A 22,057-nucleotide genomic window follows, 5' to 3' on the forward strand; every position below is an offset into this window, starting at 1 on the left:
CTAAGCTTTGCGCTGTATTTCCCAAGAGTCAGTTTTGTATTATGAAAAAGAGATTTGGATTATCAAACTGTGTGATTTGAGAGAAAATACAAATGATACAGTTTGGTTTAAATGATTAAAATAAGAAAGCCCTTCAGTGTATTTACTAAGTATGCTGGAGATTGGTGCACGGCCTGATTTAGAAGCCATGAACTGAAAAATAATTTCTCGCTGTGTACTTTGGATACATTCTAATGGGAACTTCAGAATCTCCATTTAAATGTTAGAAGCTGCTTGTCATGTGTTAAATCTCCACATCTTCCTTTCTGGATTTAATTTTCAATGATGATGATGATTATTTTTCATTTATTTTTTATTTATTCATTTGTCCAACACACAATACATATGGAAGAGAATAGACATGAAGTAATATATATATAAAGATAATATGTAAAAATAGAGTAGAAGATATATGAAAGGAAGAAAATATATATGATATATGAGATAAAGGAAAGACATTTGGACAGGGGACGAAAGGCACACTGGTGCACTTATGTACGCCCCTTACTGATCTCTTAGAAACCTGGAGAGGTCAATCGTGGATATTCTAAGGGAGAAATGTTGGGGGTTAGGGGTGGACACTATTGAGTCCGGTAATGAGTTCCACGCTTCGACAACTCGATTGTTAAAGTCATATTTTTTACAGTCAAGTTTGTAGCGGTTAATATTAAGTTTGAATCTGTTGCGTGCTCTTGTGTTGTTGCGGTTGAAGCTGAAGTAGTCATTGACCGGTAGGACGTTGCAGCATATGATCTTGTGGGCAATACTTAAATCGTGTTTTAGGCGCTGTAGTTCTAAGCTTTCTAGACCCAGGATTGTTAGTCTATTTTTGTAGGGTATTCTGTTTCGAGTGGAGGAGTGAGGAGCTCTTCTGGTGAAATATCTTTGGACGTTTTCAAGGGTGTTGATGTCTGAGATGTGGTATGGGTTCCAGACAGATGAGCTGTATTCAAGGATGGGTCTGGCAAAAGTTTTGTAGGCCCCAAATAACTCATGGGTTTTTTTTTAACAACAACAATAAAGCAACGATTCTTATGTTAATACTAACAGAAGACTGAACAGGTCGACTTTACTCAGTTTCTCATTCTATCACTTCTTGGGTTAGGTTTTGTTTTTATTAGGATAGCATAGATTAGGATAGGAGAGAGAATAGGAATAGGAAGTTGAGGTTAGTTGGGGGAAAGATCAGAAGCAACGTGAGAAAATATTATTTCACTGAAAGAGTAGTAGATCCTTGGAACAAACTTCCAGCAGGCGTGGTAGATAAATCCACAGTAACTGAATTTAAACATGCCTGGGATAAACATATATCCATCCGAAGGTAAAATACAGGAAATAGTATAAGGGCAGACTAGATGGACCGTGAGGTCTTTTTCTGCCGTCAGTCTTCTATGTTTCCATGTTTCTGATAGGAATAGGAATAGAATAATTGAATGAAGACTGAATAGAATAGAATTGAATGGGAAGAGAACAGAGAGGAGAGGAGAGGAGAGAATAAGGAGAGAAGAGAATGAGGAGAAGAGAGGAGTGGAAAAGCATAGTAAAACAGAAGTAGAACAGAACAGAAGTGTTTCCCATGTGTTTCTATAAGCATTTTTTTTTTTTGCAAACAACATCCCCTTACATATTTCTAATTATTTTAACCACTATTCACTTTCTCTATAAAATAGAATTCTTTATTGGCCAAGTGTGATTGGACACACAAGGAATTTGTCTTTGGTGCAGATGCTCTCAGTGTACATAAAAGGAAAAGGTACATTTGTCAAGTATCATGTGGTACAACACTCAATGATTGTTATGGGGTCAAATAAACAATCAATATTAATAAAAATCTTAAGGCTACAAGGATGCTAATATGTGCATCGATACGTCTAACTTTGTTCTCATTTTGGGATGCGTATAGGTGGTCATCCTTGTGAAAAAAAATTAGAGACATGATAATATCAAAGGATCAATGCATTTTACTTTTTGTTTTTTGAGGTTTTGAGGAAGAAAGCAAATTAGATAGGGGTGATATTAAGAATAAGAAAAGAAAGCACAGTTTTGGAAATGTATATGTATGTGCATGTGTGTGCATAGAGAACTTACCAGGTTAGCAAGCATGTAGTGGTAACTTCTGGAATTTTTACTGAGGGCTGCAACCTGCGTAAAAGGAGAAAGAGGGGGGGGGGAAAGATGAAGGGCTCGCCAGAAATAAAATTCTTTTCATTTCAAAGGAAAGAGAGGGGTTTTTTTAAAGAAATGTGGAGTTCAGACAGCATTTACATGGATTCTGTTACTGAAGTCCATCTGGGAAATGCCCTTAGCCAAGGAGAATTTTGACACATATTTATCTTTCCCTCCATCCCTCCATCCCTCCATCCCTCCATCCCTCCATCCCTCCATCCCTCCATCCCTCCATCCCTCCATCCATCCATCTATCATTTTATTTTATTTATTTATTTGATTTTTTATGCTGCCCTTCTCCTTAGACTCAGGGTGGCTTACAACATGTTAGCAATATAACTTTTTTTTAACAGAGCCAGCCTATTGCCCCTACAATCCGCGCCCTCATTTGACCCGCCTCGGAAGGATGGAAGGATGAGTCAACCTTGACCCGGTGATGAGATTTGAACCACTGACCTGCAAATCTAGCAGTCACCTTTAGTACTGCACTCTACCCACTGCGCCATCTCGGCTGTTTAATTTAGAATGCAGACATTCTACTTCCCCTCCCCACCTGAAAAGTACTGTGTTCCAACTGCCAGTTGCTTTATATTAACATGCTCTGATGCTAAGGAGTTACACATTCTACATACATTTTCAAGCTTTAAGTGTCAATGTATCACATAGCTTCATAGTGAAGCATGGGTATCCAGCTACTAGTAATTATATATAGGACATTCCATCAGAGTACTCAAGAGGTGCCCCATCACTTAAATTTGCAAGGATTTCTCTCCATAGCATGAACTTCTGGATTCATGGAAGGTAAAGTCTATACCAGTGATGGCAAACCTTTTTTCCCTCGGGTACCAAAATAGCCTGCATGCACACTATCGCGCATGCGTGAGTGCCCATACCCATAATTCAATGTCTGGGGAGGGCGAAAACAGCTTCCTGCCCTGGCCCCTGGAGGCCCTCCGGAGAAAGGAAACGGACTCTTTCCCAACTTCTGGTGGGCCCAGTAGGCTCGTGTTTCGCCCTCCCCAAGCTCCTAAGGCTTCCCTGGAGCTGGGAAAGGGTAAAAGTGCCCTCCCTCACCTCCTGGAGGCTCTCTGGAAGCCAAAAATGCCCTCCCAGAGCCTTTGTGCAAACACATAAGAACATAAGAAGAGCCCTGCTGAATCAGGCCAAAGCCCATCGAGTCCAGCATTCTGTGGCCCACCAATTGTCCATGGGGATCTTGAGCAGAAAGAGAAGGCAAGACCCTCCCTTTCCCCTGAAAAATGATACTCAAGGGAATCCTGCCTGCCTCAACCCACATAGAGGCGGCACATGGACATCTGTTTCAATAACCATGGATACAACTGGCATCCATGAATCTGTCTAATCCTGCCTTGAAGCTATCCAGGCTGACAGCTTTCACGACCTCTTCTGGAAGTGAATTCCATAAACCAATGACATGCATGTTGGAACTGAGCTGGGGCAACAGCTCGCGTGCCAGCAGATATGGCTCCGCGTGCCACCTGTGGCACCCATGCCATAGGTTTGCCATCACGGGTCTCTACCAAACAAGCTATTTTCTTGTGCATCTATTGGCAGTTCTGTGTTAGCAAAAACTTCAGAAGAGAAGGATTATGGGGTAGTGATTTCTGACAGTCTCAAAATGGGTGAGCAGTGTGGTTGGGAGGTAGGAAAAGCAAGTAGGATGCTTGGCTGCATAGCTAGAAGTATAACAAGCAGGAAGAGGGAGATTGTGATCCCGCTGTATAGAGCGCTGGTGAGACCCCATTTGGAATACTGTGTTCAGTTATGGAGACCTCACCTACAAAAAGATATGGATAAAATTGAACAAGTCCAAAGATGGGCTACAAAAATGGTGGAAGGTCTTAAGCATAAAACGTATCAGGAAAGACTTCATGAACTCAATCTGTATAGTCTGGAGGACAGAAGGGAAAGGGGGACATGATGGAAACATTCAAATATTTTAAAAGGTCCAGGAGGGAAGTGTTTTTAATAGGAAAGTGAAGACAAGAACAAGGGGGGGCACAATCTGAGGCTAGTTGGGGGAAAGATCAGAAGCAACATGAGAAAATATTATTTCACTGAAATATGTAGTAGGTGCTTGGAACAAACTTCCATCAGACATGGTTGGTGAAATCAACAGGAACTGAATTTAAACATGCCTGGGATAAACCTGTATCCATCCTAAGATAAAATACAGGAAATAGTATAAGGGCAGACTAGATGGACCAGGAGGTCTTTTTCTGCCGTCAATCTTCTATGTTTCTATGTTTCTATCTAAGGACCACAAATCTTCTGTATGTACACACGCTTAGAGCAAGTTCACAAATGAATTTCCATTATCGGATGGCACTGACCCACGAGTCACTGCATTGTACACTAATGTCCCACCTTGCAAAATTGTCTCAACATTTGTATTCATGCTTTCCTGGGGCAGGATATTGGATTATCAGGCAAACGTTAGAAGAATTTGCTTCAAATGTGCCTGGTATTGCTGGAGGCTGATAATATGAAAAGGCACAACGATGCAAAGACGTGTGAGGTATCCATGGAGAAATTTCTGTGAGTTGCTAAGGAATGAGACGTGTTGTTAAGAACTTGAAATACATCTGTTCAACTTTTCCCTGAAACGTGGCCTCTGACATACAGGCGCTGTCATCCTGGCAATCAATCTTGGGTGATTTTTTTTTTGACAAAAAAAGAAAAGTTAAACCGTAAACTTTATTGAGATAATGTTGTATTGAATTTTGCTTTGTCTCAGCCTTGCTGACTTATCAGAGGCGCTGAATTAAATTTTCCATGAGAGAGAGGTTGGTGTAGTGGTTAAGGCATCGGACCAGAAACTAAGAGGCCACGAGTTCTAGTCCTGCGCGTAAATCATCATTTAGATATTCTACTCCCCTCTCTATGTCTGAAAAATCACTAAAGGCCTAGAGGGCTCCCTGATGCACCATCCCAAACAATGACATTCACAGAACAGGGAGCTCATAGAATCATAGAATCATAGAATCATAGAATCATAGAATCATAGAATCATAGAATCATAGAATCATAGAATCATAGAATCATAGAATCATAGAATCATAGAATCATAGAATCATAGAATCATAGAATCATAGAATCATAGAATCATAGAATCATAGAAACATAGAAACATAGAAACATAGAATCATACAATCAATCATACAATCAATCATACAATCAATCATACAATCAATCATAGAATCATAGAATCATAGAATCATAGAATCATAGAATCTTAGAATCTTAGAATCTTAGAATCTTAGAATCATAGAATCTTAGAATCATAGAATCATAGAATCTTAGAATCATAGACTCATAGACTCATAGACTCATAGAATCTTAGAATCATAGAATCATAAAATCTTAGAATCATAGAATCATAGAATCATAGAATCATAGAATCATAGAATCTTAGAATCTTAGAATCTTAGAATCATAGAATCATAGAATCATAGAATCATAGAATCTTAGAATCATAGAATCATAGAATCATAGAATCTTGGAATCTTGGAATCATAGACTCATAGACTCATAGACTCATAGAATCATAGAATCTTAGAATCATAGAATCTTAGAATCATAGAATCATAGAATCATAGAATCATAGAATCATAGAATCATAGAATCATAGAATCATAGAATCATAGAATCATAGAATCATAGAATCATAGAATCATAGAATCATAGAATCATAGAATCATAGAATCATAGAATCATAGAATCATAGAATCATAGAATCATAGAATCATAGAATCATAGAATCATAGAATCATGAAATCAATCATAGAATCATAGAATCACAGAGTTGGAAGGGACCTCCAGGGACATCGGGTCCAACCCCTTGCTCAATGCCGAATTCACAGGTTATGGCACAAAGTGGACACACAAAACAGGTGAAACTCAGATCACACCCCTGAAGCTGCCATCTTGACCATATTCTATACCACTTCTCTCTGCCCAGAAGGTAGTTTTGCATTACCCCTCTCTCTTCTCCTCTCTACTCTCTCTCTCTTGTTCTCTCTCCTCCTTTCTCTTATCTCTCCTCTCTCTTGTTTTCTCCCCCTGTCCCTTCTCCTTTCTTTTTTTCTTCTCTTTTCCTCTCTTCTCATCTCTCTTTTTTCTCTCTCTATCTCCTCTCTCTTATTCTCTCTCTCTTCTATCTTCTCCTTTCTATCTTCTCTTCTCCTCTCTTCTCTCTCTCTTACATCCCCTTTCTTATTCTCTCTCTTCTCTCCTCCTCCTCCTCTCTCTCTTCTTTTCTTCTCTCTTCTCCCCTCTTCTCTGCCTCTTTCTTCTCTCTTCTCTGCCTCTTTCTTCTCTTTTCTCTGTCTCTTTCTTCTCTCTTCTCCTACCTCTCTTACCTCCTCTCTCTTATTCTCTCTCTTTTCTCTCTTTTCCTCTCTCTCTCTTTCTTCTTTTCTTCTCTCTCCTCTCTTTCTTCTCTATCTTATCTCTTCTCTCTCTCTCTTCTCTTACCTCCTCTCTCTTATTCTCTCTCTTCTCTCTTTTATTTATTTATTTATTCAATTTTATTTATTTATTTATTTATTCAATTTTTATGCCGCCCTTCTCCGTAGACTCAGGGCGGCTTACAACATGTTAGCAATAGTACTTTTTTAACAGAGCTAGGCTATTGCCCCCACAATCCGGGTCCTCTCTCTGTCTCTTTCTTCCTTTCTTCTCTCTCCTCCTCTCTCCTCTCTTCTCCTGTATCTTCTCTCTTCTCTCTCTTCTCTCTCTCTATTTCCTCTCTTCTCCTCTCTTCTCCCCTTTCTCTTCCTTTTCTCTCCCCCCTCTCTCTTTCAAATAAAAAAAAACTTTCCAAAAGAAACGAAGAAAGAAAATACAGCTGGGATAGGAAGATGAGCCAGAATGTTGGAACGAACATCAGAAGTCAGGTTTAGTTTGATAAATGGGAGAAAGTGCTTCTCAAAACCTGGTTTTCAATCCTAGGAGGAACACCCCCCCCCCCCCCAATTATCCTTCATGTGTCATTCTCCCGCTGAGTGTAAGTGGGAGCATTTTTTTTTTGCAGCTGGTCTTTGAATGCTTGCTACCCACACACAAATTTTCAGCTTCCCCCTTCTTGCCTGCCCTAAAGTTCAGTCACTCCTGTGGGCGAATGGAAAATAGGCCATTAATTACTTCTTTCTGGCCAGCCTGTCTTTGAGGGAGGGGTGAGAAACACTTCTGGATCTGCAGCGGATCTGAAAGTGGTTGAGAAAAAGAGCAGCTCAGTTGCGCCAGAAGAATGGCAAGACCCCTCCCGAAAATACCTTTACGGCAGGCAAGCCTCAAGGTGGATTTGAAGGAACAGAAAACATGGTACTGTTGAAAGGAATGTTGTTATTGTCATTATTATTATTATTATTATTATTATTATTATTACTACTACTACTACTATACTATTACTATTACTACTACTGTCATTGTTATAGTTATTATTATTGTTGTTATTATTATTATTATTACTACTACTGCTATACTATTACTATTATTACTACTGTCATTGTCATTGTTATTATCGTTGTTGTTATTATTATTATTATTACTACTACTATGCTATACTCTACTCTACTCTACTCTTACTCTTACTCTTACTCTTACTCTTACTATTACTATTACTATTACTATTTTAATATTAATATTTTTAATATTAGATTTGTTTCACTATAATATTGTTTTTTATTATTGTTGTGAGCTGCCCCGAGTCTTTGGAGAGGGGCGGCATACAAATCTAATAAATAATAATAATAATAATAATAATAATAATAATAATAATAATAATAATAATAATAATTACTATTACTATTACTATTATTATTACTATTATTATTATTACTATTACTATTACTACTACTACTGTCATTGTTGTTGTTGTTGTTATTATTATTATTACTACTACTATTACTACTACTACTACTTCTACTACTACTACTACTACTACTACTACTACAGTGGTTCCTTGACTTTCGCAGGTCCGACTTTTGCGGAAAGGCTATACCATGGGTTTTCAAAAAATATTAATTAAAAATTACTCCACGGTTTTTTTGAACACCACAGGTTTTCCTGTGGCCGACCGATGGACAATACTGTGCGTTTTAACTCTCCTCCACCCCCCCAGCCATCCTAATTCTTTAAATAAAAGCTCCAGGGGGCGGTGAGTGCGTGGGGAGGGGAGGGGGGAGGAGACCCCCGCTTTGCACCCATGGAGGGGTGCACCCTTGTATTGTCCCCCCCCCGGCGTACAAATCTAATAAATTATTATTAATTATTAACCGCTGCTTGCTTAGCGTCAGAAATGTGAGGGATCAGCTGTGGTCGCAAGTCAAGTCAAGTAGTGATTTCTGACAGTCTCAAACTGGGTGAACAGTGCGGTCAGGCGGTTGGGCAAGCAAGTAGAATGCTTGGCTGCATAGTTAGAGGTATAACAAGCAGGAAGAGGGAGATTGTGATTCCACTGTAGAGAGCGCTGGTGAGACCCCATTTGGAATCATACTGTGTCCAATTCTGGAGATCTCACCTACAGAAAGATACTGATGCAATTGAATGGGTCCAAAGACGGGCTACAAGAATGGTGGAAGGTCTTAAGCATAAAATGTATCAGGAAAGACTTCATGAACTCAATCTGTATAGTCTGCAGGACAGAAGGAAAAGGGGGGACATGATCGAAACATTTAAATATGTTAAAGGGTTAAATAAGGTTCAGGAGGGAAGTGTTTTTAATAGGAAAGTGAACACAACAACAAGGAGGCACAATATGTGGTTAGTTGGGGGAAAGATCAGAAGCACCGTGAGAAAATATTATTTCACTGAAAGAGTAGTAGATGCTTGGAACAAACTTCCAGCAGGCGTGGTTGGTCAATCCACAGTCACTGAATTGAAACATGCCTGGGATAAACATATATCCACCCTAAGATAAAATACAGGAAATAGTATAAGGGCAGATTAGATGCACCAGGAGGTCTTTTTCCGCCGTCAATCTTCTATGTTTCTATGTTTCTAAGGACTAACCCTATCCCTTTAGGTCTGCCGATCCCATTGGCTTCCTTCCCTGCCGCCCATTGGCTTATCGCAAACGCCACCTCATTGGATCCACATCACAAGCTCCCTCGACGCTTTGCAGAGCTTAATAGATTTCCAGCATAGATTCAAAAGGCTTGAGTGCAGGATGAAACCATCCACCCGGCTGCCGCGTGAGAAAATGCAGCAATTCCAGAAGATATGCAACCCGTTTTTTAAATATATATTTAATTTTTTTTTCAAACAGAACACTGAGCTTTAATGGAACCCAAAAATAGTGCATTTAAAATAATCAGGCCGCCCTTCTAGCTTCAGGCCAATGGCATGTAAGTCATCAAGAAATATTTTGAGGATCTGAAGAGAACGAGAGGCAGGCTTATCGCAACCAATCAAGCACAGTGGCATCAGGCCCTCGGGAGCAAATGAATCTGATAATAATTTAATCAAGGCTTCCTGCAGAACAGAAAGGCACAGCAGAACACATACGTTGGTTCATCTGTTCGCACGTTCTCATTTTTTTTTAAGCCCAGGGAAAACTGAGTGAAAGGGGGAGAGAGAAGAGAGAGAGAGGAAGGGAGGAAAGGAGGGAGAGAAGAGAGAAAGAAAGAGAAAGAGGGAGGGAGGAAGAGAGAAAGTGAGAGAGAGAGAAAGAGGAAGGAAGAGAGAGAAAGAGAGAGAGAGAAAGAAAGAAAGAAGGAGGGGGGAGAGAAAGAGGAAGAGAGAGGAAGAAAGGAAGAGAGAAAAAGAGAAAGAAAGGGAGGGAGGGAGAGAAAAAAGAGAGAGGGAGGGAGGAAGAAAGAAAGAGACAGGGAGAAAGGAAGAGAGAGAAAGGAAGAAAGGAAGAGAGAGAAAGAAAGGAAGGGAGGAAGAGAAAGAAAGAGAAAGAGAGGGAGGAAGGAAGGCAGAGAGAGAGAGAAAAAGAGGAAGAAAGGAAAAGAGAGAAAGAGAAAGAAAGGGAGTGAGTGAGAAAGAGAAATAGAGAGAAAGGGAGGGAAGGAGAGAGAGAGACGCTATAGCAATTTCATGAAAATTTGGTTGAGTGTCTCTGCTTTTGCAATCATATTTATCTTCAACACAGGAGAAGAGCATCTAAGATGATGATGATAATAATAATAATAATAATAATAATAATAATAATAATAATAATAATAATTTATTAGATTTGTATGCCGCCCCTCTCCAAAGACTCAAAGGCTTGAAAACTAAACCATAGGAAGAACGACTGCAGGTTTTGGGTCCAGGCTAGTCTAAAGAAAAGAAGAATTAGGGGCCACGTAATAGCAGTATCTCAGTAATTGAGGCAGGGGCTGCCACAAAGAAGAGAGGGGGTCAAATTATTCTACAAAGCATCAGAAGGCAGGACAAGGAACAATGGATAGCAATAGCATTTAGCATTTAGACTTATATACCGCTTCACCGTGCTTTACAGCCCTCTCTAAGCGGTTTACAGAAAATCAGCCTTTTGCCCCCAACAATCTGCATCCTCGTTTTATCAACGTCGGAAGGATGGAAGGCTGAGTCCACCTTGAGCCTACTGGGATTCGATCTGCCAAACTGCTGGCAGCCAGTGATCAGCAGAAGTAGCTTGCATTACTGTGCTCTAACCACTGCACCACCGAGGCTTTAGATGGAAACTGATCAAAGAGAGAAACAACCTGGAATTCAGGATATACTTGCTAACGGTTGAGGACAATGAATTACTGGAGCAGAAGTTGCCTTCAGAAATTGTGGGCACTCTATCACTGGAGGCTTTTAAGAAGAGGCTGGACAGCCACTTAACTGAAATTGTGTAGGTCCTTGAAGGTGAACCTATGGCAAGCGTGCCCAAAGTGGCACATAAAGTCATGTTGTCTGGCATGTGCAATCTTGCTTGTTTGGCCATCCCAGCTCAAGGTTAACTCAGCCTTCCATCCTTCCAAGGTGGGTAAAATTAGGACACAGATTGTTGGAGGCAAGAGGTTGACTCTGTAAACTGCTTCTAGAGGGGCAGCTTCCTCTTACCTTACTGGTGAGCTGGATGGATGGATGAAAGGAAGGAAGGAAGGAAAGAAAGAAAGAAAGAAAGAAAGAAAGAAGGAAGGAAGGAAAGAAAGAAAGAAGGAAGGAAGGAAGGAAGGAAGGTAGGAAGGAAGGAAGGAAGGAAGGTAGGAAGGAAGGAAGGAAGGAAGGAAGGTAGGTAGGAAGGAAGGAAGGAAGGTAGGAAGGAAGGAAGGGAGGGAGGAAGGTAGGAAGGTAAGGAAGGAAGGTAGATAGGAAGGAAGGAAAGAAAGAAGGAAGGAAGGAAGGTAGGAAGGAAGGAAGGTAAGAGGCAAGGAAGGTAAGAAGGAAGGAAGGTAGGAAGGTAAGGAAGGAAGGTAAGGAAGGAAGGTAGATAGGAAGGAAGGAAGGAAGGAAAGAAAGAAAGAAGGAAGGAAGGAACTAAGGAAGGAGTGTAGGAAGGTAAGAAGCAAGGAAGGTAAGAAGGAAGGAAGGTAGGAAGGTAAGGAAGGAAGGTAAGGAAGGAAGGTAGATAGGAAGGAAGGAAGGAAGGAAAGAAAGAAGGAAGGAAGGAACTAAGGAAGGAGTGTAGGAAGGTAAGAAGCAAGGAAGGTAAGAAGGAAGGAAGGTAGGAAGGTAGGAAGGTAAGGAAGGAATGTAGATATGAAGGAAGGTAGGTAAGTAGGAAGGAAGGAAGGAAGGAAGGTAGGAAGGTAGGAAGGAAGGTAGGAAGGAAAGGAAGGTAGGAAGGAAAGGAAGGTAATGGCTCTTCTGGGTGGGGAAAACCTGGAAGCTTTCAGATTTAGGTTTCTCTAATGGAAGTTTGAGGAAACTCGGAGTTTTCTTCCATTGGGGGGGTGATATTTGGGAACCCTGACATACAATTGCTAGCAACTGCTAACTTTCAGCACTCCATCTCCAGAATAAATAATACCTTGGGCCCGGCAACAATTATTTTCTTTTTCTGCAACCTCATTGCTTACTGCAAAATGTAAACCAGGCATCCGAGTTACCGAAGGAGATTAATCCTAAAGCTTAATTGGAAACCGAAGGCTGTCAGAATCCCTCCTTCCAATTTATTTATAATGGAGGAGACTCGCTGATCATTGCCCCCCAGTCAATTATATCACTGACTTTAAATGAATTTTCTAATATTAGATGAAGTTCCAGGCTGCGGTTCCTCGGAACGAAAGTTCTGCTGAGTAAAATTGATGCAGTAAGGCCCTCTATATTTTTCTTCTAGATAATTCCAAGCCGTAAAAGCTGGTTTATTTATAACTGCAGCATGCCTGGCGCTTCACAAAACAGTAGGGACAGGCCCCCTATGGAGCGGGTTTATAAAATATTTAAGCTATCCATAAATAATGTTTAAACCCATTTGCAACCTAGAATATTTAAACTTTTTATAAATAATTTCCATCCAATGACATCAGAGTTTGCCAGCGAGCTGATTTTAAAAATAATGGGGTTGTACTCTTTTTTTCACTCTCACCTTAAGACAATAATTCACCGTATCTGATGATGTATGTATTGATAGGAAATTTATATACTGAGGTACAAGCACCATGCAATCCGACCTCAACTCTTGTGAAACGTCAAGGAATTTTAATGGATATCTGAATTAGAAACATAGAAACACAGAAGATTGACGGCAGTCTGCCCTTATACTAGTTCCTGTATTTTATCTTAGGATGGATATATGTTTATCCCAGGCATGTTTAAATTCAGTGACTGTGGATTTACCAACCACGTCTGCTGGAAGTTTGTTCCAAGGATCTATTACTCTTTTGGTAAAATAATGTTTTCTCATGTTGCTTCTGATCTCTCCCCCAACTAACCTCCGATTGTGCCCCCTTGTTCTTGCGTTCACTTTCACATATTTAAATGTTTCAATCATGTTCTCCCCCTTTCCCTTCTGTCTCTAGACTATACAGATTGAGTTTATTAAGTCTTTCCTGATACTAGGACGAGGGGGCCTTCCTTAAAGCTCATAGGGAAGAAATTGAGGACAAATAAAGGGAAATATTTCTTCACCCAGAGGGCCATTGGTTTAAGGAATTCCCTTCCAGAAGAGATCACGACAGCTGTCAGCCTGGATAACTTCAAGGCAGGATTAAAGAAATTCATGGTTATTGAAATGGATATCCAAGTGCTGCTATCCCAATTAATCAGTGGGATAGCTTGCCTCTAGAAGTTGTGAATGCTCCAACAATAGACATTTTTAAGAAGAGATTGGATAACCATTTGTCTGAAGTGTTGTAGGGTTTCCTGCCTAAGCAGGAGGTTGAACTAGAAGACCTCCAAGGTCCCTTCCAACTCTGTTATTCTATTATATTATTTTTCAATAAAGACAGGCAAGAGGTGAAGTGAAACAACCCTAAATTCTGCTGCATGAGTCCCAGCGACCAGTTAGGTCCCACAGAGTTGGCCTTCTCCACGTCCCATTGACTAGAAAATGTCATTTGGCAGGACCTACGGGAAGAGCCTTTTCTGTGTGAGCCCCAGCCCTCTGGAATCAGCTCCCCCCGGAGACTCGCACTGCCCCCACCCTCCTCACCTTCCGTAAAAGCTGAAAGACCTATTTATGCTGCCAGGCCCGGAGCCATTAGATCCTAGCCCCCTGGCCGACAAACGTAATATGTTTTGTGGCGTGAATGGCAATGAATGATTTTAAATTTTATGAGAGTTTTTAAAGTTTTGTAGTTATATTGATTGGATTTTTAGATATATTGTAAATATTGTAAATATTGTATATATTGTTTGTGACATGTTGTGAGCCACCCCGAGTCCTTGGAGAGGGGTGGCATACAAATCCAACAGTGATAAAAACAATACATGGTAAGAAATCTAATAATTAAAATCTAAAATAACAATTTTACATTACAAAAAAAAAAACACAACCTCCCCCCCCAATAGATAAAATACATACCCACAGTCATATCATGCACAAAGTTACATAGACAAGGGGGGAGATGCCTCAGTTCCCCCAAGCCTGATGACAGAGGTGGGTTTTAAGGAGTTTACGAAAGGCAAGGAGGGTGGGGGCAGTCCTAATCTCTGGGGGGAGTTGATTCCAGAGGGTCGGAGCTGCCACAGAGAAAGCTCTTCCCCTGGGTCCCGCCAGAAGACATTGTTTAGTAGACGGGACCCGGAGAAGACCAACCCTGTGGGACCTAACTGGCTGCTGGGATTCGTGCGGCAGAAGGGGGTCTCACAGATATCCTGGTCCGGTGCCATGAAGAGCTTTATAGGTCATTACCAACACTTTGAATTGTGACCGGAAACTGATCGGCAACCAATGCAGACTGCAAAGTGTTGGTGTAAAATGGGCATACTTAGGACAGCCCATGATTGCTCTCGCAGCTGCATTCTGCACAATCTGAAGTTTCCGAACACTTTTCAAAGGTAGTCCCATGTAGAGAGCGTTACAATAGTCGAACCTCGAGGTGATGAGGGCATGAGTGACTGTGAGCAGTGACTCCTGGTCCAGATAGGGCCGCAACTGGTGCACCAGGCGAACCTGGGCAAATACCCCCTTGCCACAGCTGAAAGATGTTTCTCTAATGTAAGCTGTGGATCGAGGAGGACGCCCAAGTTGCGGACCCTCTCTGAGGGGGTCAATAATTCCCCCTCCAGGGTGATGGACGGACAGATGGAATTGTCCTTGGGAGGCAAAACCCACAGCCACTCCATCTTATCAGAGTTGAGTTTCAGTCTGTTGACACCCATCCAGGCCCCAACAGCCTCCAGACACCGGCACATCACTTCCACTGCTTCATTGACTGGACATGGGGTGGAGATGTAAAGTTGGGTATCATCCGCGTACTGATGATACCTCACCCCATGCCTTGGGTTTTTTTGAAACAGCAACACCAAAGGGGGATCTGAAACATCTAACAAAAAGTGCAAGACATTCCTTCCCTCATCCCGATGACCTTCCAGGAGGCAATGAGCAACGTTCATCCTGTATGTAAACCATATGTAAGAAATATAGCCAGCAAGACTCAAGCCCACGGCTGGTTCTCACCTGTTCCAAAATGACGTTTATCCTTTCTACTTCGCAATCGATCAAGTATTTCTTCTCTTGCCGCTTGTCCATTTCTTCGATGATTGCCTTGAACTCCTGGACATCTTTGATGTTCCCCACCGATCGGGCCGTCACTTGCCAATTATTTTGCACAGCGGCTTCCATAATTGCTTGGAGGATGGAAAAACCTAAGGCAAGTGAAAAGAAAGTGGATGAGAGGAGTTGCAAGAAATAAAAACTCATGTTTGGGGTTTTAAAGAAGCTCTTATTTAGAAGTTTGAGCACCCACAAAACAAGGTCCCAGGCTGGGGAGTTAAAATAATCTCCTCCTCCGGTTGTAAGCTGAACATCAGTCACCTGAGTAGTAAAATACAGTGGTACCTCTACCTAAGGATGCCTCTACTTACGAACTTTTCTAGATAAGAACCGGGTGTTCAAGATTTTTTTGCCTCTTCTCAAGAACCATTTTCCACTTACAAACCTGAGCCTCCGAAACTGTAACTGGAAAAGGTGGGGAGAAGCCTCCATGGGGCCTCCCTAGGAAACTCCTGGGAGGAAACAGGGCCGGAAAATGTGGGGAGAAGCCTCTGTGGGGCCTCTCCAGGAATCTCCTGGGAGGAAATAGGGCCGGAAAAGGCAGGGAGAATTCGCTGTGGGGCCTCTCTAGGAATCTCCTGGGAGGAAAAAGGGGCGGAAAAGGTGGGGAGAAGCCTCGGTGGGGCCTCTCCAGGAATCTCCTGGGAGGAAACAGGGCCGGAAAAGGCAGGGAGAATCCGCTGTGGGGCCTCTCTAGGAATCTCCTGGGAGGAAACAGGACCGGAAGAGGCGGGGAGAAGCCTCTGTGGGGCCTCTCTAGAAATCTCCTGGGAGGAAACAGGGGCGGAAAAGGTGGGGAGAAGCCTCTGTGGGGCCTTTTTAGGAATCTCCTGGGAGGAAACAGGGATGGAAAAGGCAGGGAGAAACCTCTGTGGGGCCTCTTTAGGAATCTCCTGGGAGGAAACAGGGCTGGAAAAGGCAGGGAGAAACCTCTGTGGGGCCTCTCTAGGAATCTCCTGGGAGGAAACAGAGTTACGGTAACTTGCAATACTGAACTGTAACCAAGTGGTGGACACCATCTTCACAGTCCAGTACCATTGGATCACTCTGTCTAGGACTGGTGGGTATTAAAGTCCCATATGCCTGGAGGAAACAGAGGCATTAATTCAGTGTTTTTTCCAGCCCTCCCCTTATATCACCGTCCCAGGTTACCAGACTTCCAAAACTGGAGCAGAATAGCACAGACTCCATTCCCAGATACAGGAAAATGCCAATTAAGTTATTACGGTGAATATCCAAGGCGCAAAATAAGGGGCCTTGTGCTTTTACCGAGATTCATTTATTTTTTTTAATTTCATGTGGTGTGTTTAAAAAAAAAAGTAATCATATTAAATAACACTTCTAAAGCTCCCATTAAGGTAATATCGACTCATTTAGCCATTTCAACAGAGCAGAAAGGAAGCTGGGAAGGAACAAAGCTAGTCGCAGTGGGAAGTTTATGCTTGCAAGTGGGCAATTCACTTGCCATGAACAATGGAGGCTGGGATTTAAGCAGACTGAGTCAAACTCCAGAGGGCTCACTGCAGAGCAACAGGGGAAAGTGTAATTTCTACCTTGAAGGCTATCTATGAAGCTTTCTTTCTTTCTTTCTTTCTTTCCTTCCTTTCTTTCTTCTTTCTTTCTTTTCTTCCTTCCTTCCTTCCTTCTTTCTCTTTCTTCCTTCTTTCTTTCTTTCCTTCCTTCTTTCTTTTTTCTTTCTTTCTTTCTTTCTTTCTTTCCTTCCTTCCTTCTTTCTTTCTTCCCTTCCCCTCCCACTCCCCCTGCTCCTCCCCTCCTCCTCCTCTTTTCCCAAGAATAGAAACCCACTTATACTCCGGGATAAGTTAGGGGTGCAATGTCCTTTTCTGCTGACTACACTGCTGGGGCGAAAAAGGGAACACTTAAACAACACAATATAACTCCAAATAAATCAAACTTCTGTGAAACCAAACTGTCCACTTAGGAAGCAGCACTTATTGACCATCAATTTCACCTGCTGTTGGGCACATTCAACTTTGTACAGAACAAAGGATTCAATGAGAATAGTTCATTCATTCAGATCTAGGATGTGTTCTTTGAGTGTTCCCTTTATTTATTTTTGAGCAGTCTATTCTACTCTACTCTACTCTACTCTACTCTATTCCATTCCATTCCATTCCATTCCATTCCACTCCACTCCACTCCATTCCATTCCATATTATTCCATTCTATTCCATTCCATTCCATTCATGTATGGAGCTGACTTGTGCCTTGTCACATCTCTGCTAGACTACTATTATTAGCTTTGGGTTGACCCGTCCTTGAAGATGATAGAGAAGATACAGGAGAGTGGAAAAACCCACCTGAAGACTGCATTATTTCAGCCGGACATATTCATGGAAACTAGCGCGCCTAATCAATATGTGGCAACTTTTCCACCGTTTAGTACTGATGTGAGATTTCATCCTCACGATGCGTAAAGGTGCTAATGGACTTATCCGCTTGCTTTTGTGCCTTTTGCAAAAAAAGATCCAATCCCCAGCCCTTTGAAGCACGGCCTATTTTAAATTATAACTTTTGAGCGGGGGTTTTCAGGCTCCCTTAATGCTGCCTTGACTTTTGCATTTCATTGTGGCTCTTAGATCTTCCTGAGTTGCATTTTATTCCTTCACAATGAATGTGTGTTGTGTTTGGGAATACTGTCTGTCTTCCCCACTCTCTCCAGAGACGGGTAAAACAGAAGATTTACATATGTATAATACAATGAATCCAATCTTCCTTAACATCGTATTTTACAACGATGGCTGTGATGGGTGAGACAACATTACAATTCCACTACTTGTCAAAGAAAAGAGTAGGTACAAGCCTTGGTTATTCATCAGCTTACAAATGACTCATTTGATAGTTGAAAACTCCAAGTGCAATTAAAGTAGAAATTTACATCTTTTTTTAAAAAAAAAACAACCCAAACCTAAGGGGAGAACAATTGTTGCTTTACTACCTGCGCTTAAAAGTGTTGAATGTTGTACTTCTTATCTTTAAGACAAATTGCAAATGAAGTTGAAGGGCCATGATTTTTAAAAATAAAGACTTGATTGCCCGTAAAACTCTAGACTTCTGTGACCTTTAAAGCCCTACATGGCTTTGGACCAGACTACCTCCGGAACTGCCTGCTACCGCACGAATCCCAGGGACCGATAAGGTCCCACAGAGTTGGCCTTCTCTGGGTCCTGTCGACTAAACAATGTCGTTTGGCAGGCCCCAGGGGAAGAGCCTTCTCTGTGGCGGCCCCGGCCCTCTGGAACCAACTCCCCCCGGAGATTTTTTTAAAAATTTTTATTCATTTGTCCAATACACAAGTACATAGGAAGAAAAATAGACATATGGTAATATATATAAGGGTAAAAGTGAACTAAGAGGAGAGGATATATGAAAGGAAGAGAATATATATGATAGGTGAAAGAGAGGAAAGACAATTGGACAGGGGACGAAAGGCAGACCAGTGCACTTATGTACGCCCCTTACTGGCCTCTTAGGAACCTGGAGAGGTCAATCGTGGAAAGTCTAGGGGAGAAATCTTGGGGGTTAGGGGTTGACACTATTGAGTCCGGTAATGAGTTCCACACTTCGATAACTCGATTGTTGAAATCATATTTTTTACAGTCAAGTTTGGAGCGGTTCGTATTAAGTTTGAATCTGTTGCGTGCTCCTGTGTTGTTGCGATTGAAGCTGAAGTAGTCATTGACCGGTAGAACGTTGCAGCATATGATCTTGTGGGCAATACTTAGATCGTGTTTTAGGCGACGTAGTTCTAAGCTTTCTAGACCTAGGATTGATAGTCTGCTTTCCTAGGGTATTCTGTTGCAAAGGGGAGTTTGCAAAAAATCAAACGACAACTGTCGTTGGCTGGCGCCGATGCAAATGACTATCGGCCCGCTCCTGTTTAGGAATTTATGCAAGGAAAAAAGGATCTAATTAGGAATCCTGCAGTTAGTAATTAGTGGGTTGGAGGACAGTGCCAAGTCGCTGGGGGAGACGGTTGATCTCTGTTCCAGGAAGGCTGAAGGCTTGAAGTCAGGAACTGCAGACTTTTGTAACAATCAGGTAATTTTCAGCAGGAGGTGAGCGGCGGCTGCTTAGAAAGAAAACAATTGAAGTCTGTTCAAAGACCCTCAAAAGATCTAATCCAGGGAAAGGCAAAAAAGAGAGTTGATTGAGTGAGTTGCAAAACATCTTCCTTGTTCATCAAAAAAAGAAAGGCTCAGATCCCCTGCTTTGAAATTATTTTAATGGTACATTTGTAAGTCTTTGCACATTTGCAAGACAGAAGGGCAAGTTCTTTCTTTTTTCTTTCTTTCTTTCTTTCTATCTTTCTTTATTTCCTTCTTTCTTCATTTCTCTTTCTTTCTATCTATCATCTTTCTTTCTTTCCTTCTTTCTTCATTTCTCTTTCTTTCTTTCTTTCTTTCTATCTTTCTTTCCTTCTTTCTTCATTTCTCTTTCTATCTATCTATCTATCTATCTTTCTTTCTTTCCTTCTTTCTTCATTTCTCTTTCTTTCTTTCTATCTATCTATCTATCTATCTATCTGTCTTTCTTTCCTTCTTTCTTCATTTATCTTTCTTTCTTTCTTTTTTTCTTTCTTTCTATCTACCCTTCCTTCCTTCTCCCTTCTGCTCTCCCTCCCTCCCTTCTCTCCTCTCCCCTCCCAGTCTTCCTCTCTTCCATTTGCAGATTGAAGGCGAGGCTTTTCTCAACTGTATAGTGACAGGAGATGAAACTTGGGCTTATCATCATACTCCAGAGAGCAAACATCAATCAATGCAGTGGCGCCATACCCATTCTCCTTCAGCCAAAAAAATCCAAAACTCAGCAACCGGCAAGAAAAATCTTGGGCACCCATTGTGCACAAATCTTGGGATTGGACTAGAAGACTTTCAAGGTCCCTTCCAACTTCTCTTCTCTTCTCCTTTTCTTTTCTTTTCTTTTCTTCCCTTCCCTTCCCTTCCTTTCCCTTCCCTTCCCTTCCATTCTATTCTTTCTTCATTCCATTTCTACTCTACTCTTCTCTTTCTTCATTCCATTATTCTACTTCACTCCACTCCATTCCATTCTATTCTATTCTATTCTTTCTTCATTCCATTTCTACTCTACTCTACTCTACTCTACTCTACTCTACTCTACTCTTTCTTCATTCCATTATTCTACTCCACTCCACTCCATTCCATTCCATTCTATTCTATTCTTTCTTCATTCCATTTCTACTCTACTCTATTCTTTATTCATTCCATTATTCTACTCCACTCCACTCCACTCCATTCCATTCTATTCTATTCTATTCTATTCTATTCTATTCTACATCAGATCCATTTCCAGCTAAAAACAGAAGCAATCTTAAATCTTCAATACAACGAGCTTTCCCTCTATCACATCATCTAAACCAGGGGTGTCAAATGCAAGTACCAGAAGCCAGATTTGGCCCATGCTGTGCTTAGATCCATGCTCCATTTTTGCTGACAGGGGGGTCATTGGGGTCAAAAATGGAGCCTTGAAGAGTGATGTGAGCTGCCCACATCCCCTGGCCATACTCCTCCCCCCCTGTCCCTCTGAGATCAAACACAATCCTGACTCAGCCCTCAATGAAATCGAGTTTGACACCCCTTGTCTAAACAGTTGTAATATTTGTTCAATAACTTGGATTCAAACATTAGTTCGCTTAAAATGCTCAATGGAATCTGCCTCACACTTTAACGGTGGTGCAGAAAGATTCATTTACTACTGGCAAAAAATATGCAATGGAAGTGCAATAATTTCAAAAGCATACATCATCTTAAATTACATACCGAGCAAATTAATTTTTTTTATATACTTCTGCCTGCATATTGATAGATGGCTCTTTTAAAAAATTAAAGTCCCCCCCCCCCCATCCAACTGCTGAGTTCAAGTAATGATAAACATTATTCCTTTGGAAAAACAACCCCAGGAATAGAATTAGAATTAGAAAATAATTTATAAAGCATGAGTTTCTGTGTTACTTACTCTGCGTTAGATAAATGTCCCAGAAACACCAAATATTGGGCTATTTGAATTGTCTTTCTGTGTCGAAAAAAGACTCTTGATGTTTAACCTTTATTGGCAATGATTTAAAAAATATACACTTTCCCTCTACACTAAGCTGCAACTCTAGTATATTTATGATACATGTGATACGTATATGTGACAAGAACGCCTCTACTTAAGAACTTTTCTAGATAAGTGTTGTGATTCAGTCTGAGGCTCCTCAGGGAATGGCTGGAACTCTGCCGGCTCCATGCTCAGAGGGGGAGGACGAGGAACAGGAGGAGGAGGAGGACAAGGCAGATGGGGAAGAGGAATGTCAGGATGAGGAGGAGGGAGAACAGCCTGAGACCCCCGGGGGGGAGCTCTCCCCAGTGAGTAGCGTGGAGTCATTAGATGAGAACGGACAAGCCATCATAGATATGAGGCAGAGAAGGGCAGCACAACGAAGGGGACAATTAGCCAGGTATTTCCATCCCTAATAGGCAACAGCTGGGTTTGGGTGTGGTTCTCCTCAGAAAGATTGAAAAGGCAGGCCCGCCCTTCTTGTATTATGGAGAGTTATCTTTTAGGAGTCCTGTGACCTTGCTTCGATCCTTGGCGTCTCTGATTCTGGCTTGTGGCCTCGAAGGCTGAAAACTTGGGAGAGGCGTGGGTTTTATTATCTACAGTGGTGTGTGTGCCAGCAAGAAG

The 22,057-nt window shown here is 41.5% G+C and overlaps 1 protein-coding gene across 4 annotated transcripts in view; it reads right to left on the reverse strand.

Moving 5' to 3' along the window:
• Positions 1–22,057, reverse strand: part of GRIA3 (glutamate ionotropic receptor AMPA type subunit 3) — a 193,894-nt gene that overhangs the window by 104,068 nt on the left and 67,769 nt on the right. For all 4 annotated transcript variants that reach the window (XM_070759890.1, XM_070759891.1, XM_070759888.1 and 1 more), the window contains exons 4-5: positions 15,254–15,441; positions 2,128–2,181 (exon numbers count right to left, since the gene is read on the reverse strand). In XM_070759890.1, the coding sequence (XP_070615991.1) occupies positions 2,128–2,181; positions 15,254–15,441 (242 nt within the window). The remainder of the gene's footprint in view (positions 1–2,127; positions 2,182–15,253; positions 15,442–22,057) is intronic.

Source organism: Erythrolamprus reginae, chromosome 8 (genome assembly GCF_031021105.1).
Source record: "Erythrolamprus reginae isolate rEryReg1 chromosome 8, rEryReg1.hap1, whole genome shotgun sequence".
NCBI classification, from domain to species: Eukaryota; Metazoa; Chordata; class Lepidosauria; order Squamata; family Dipsadidae; genus Erythrolamprus; species Erythrolamprus reginae.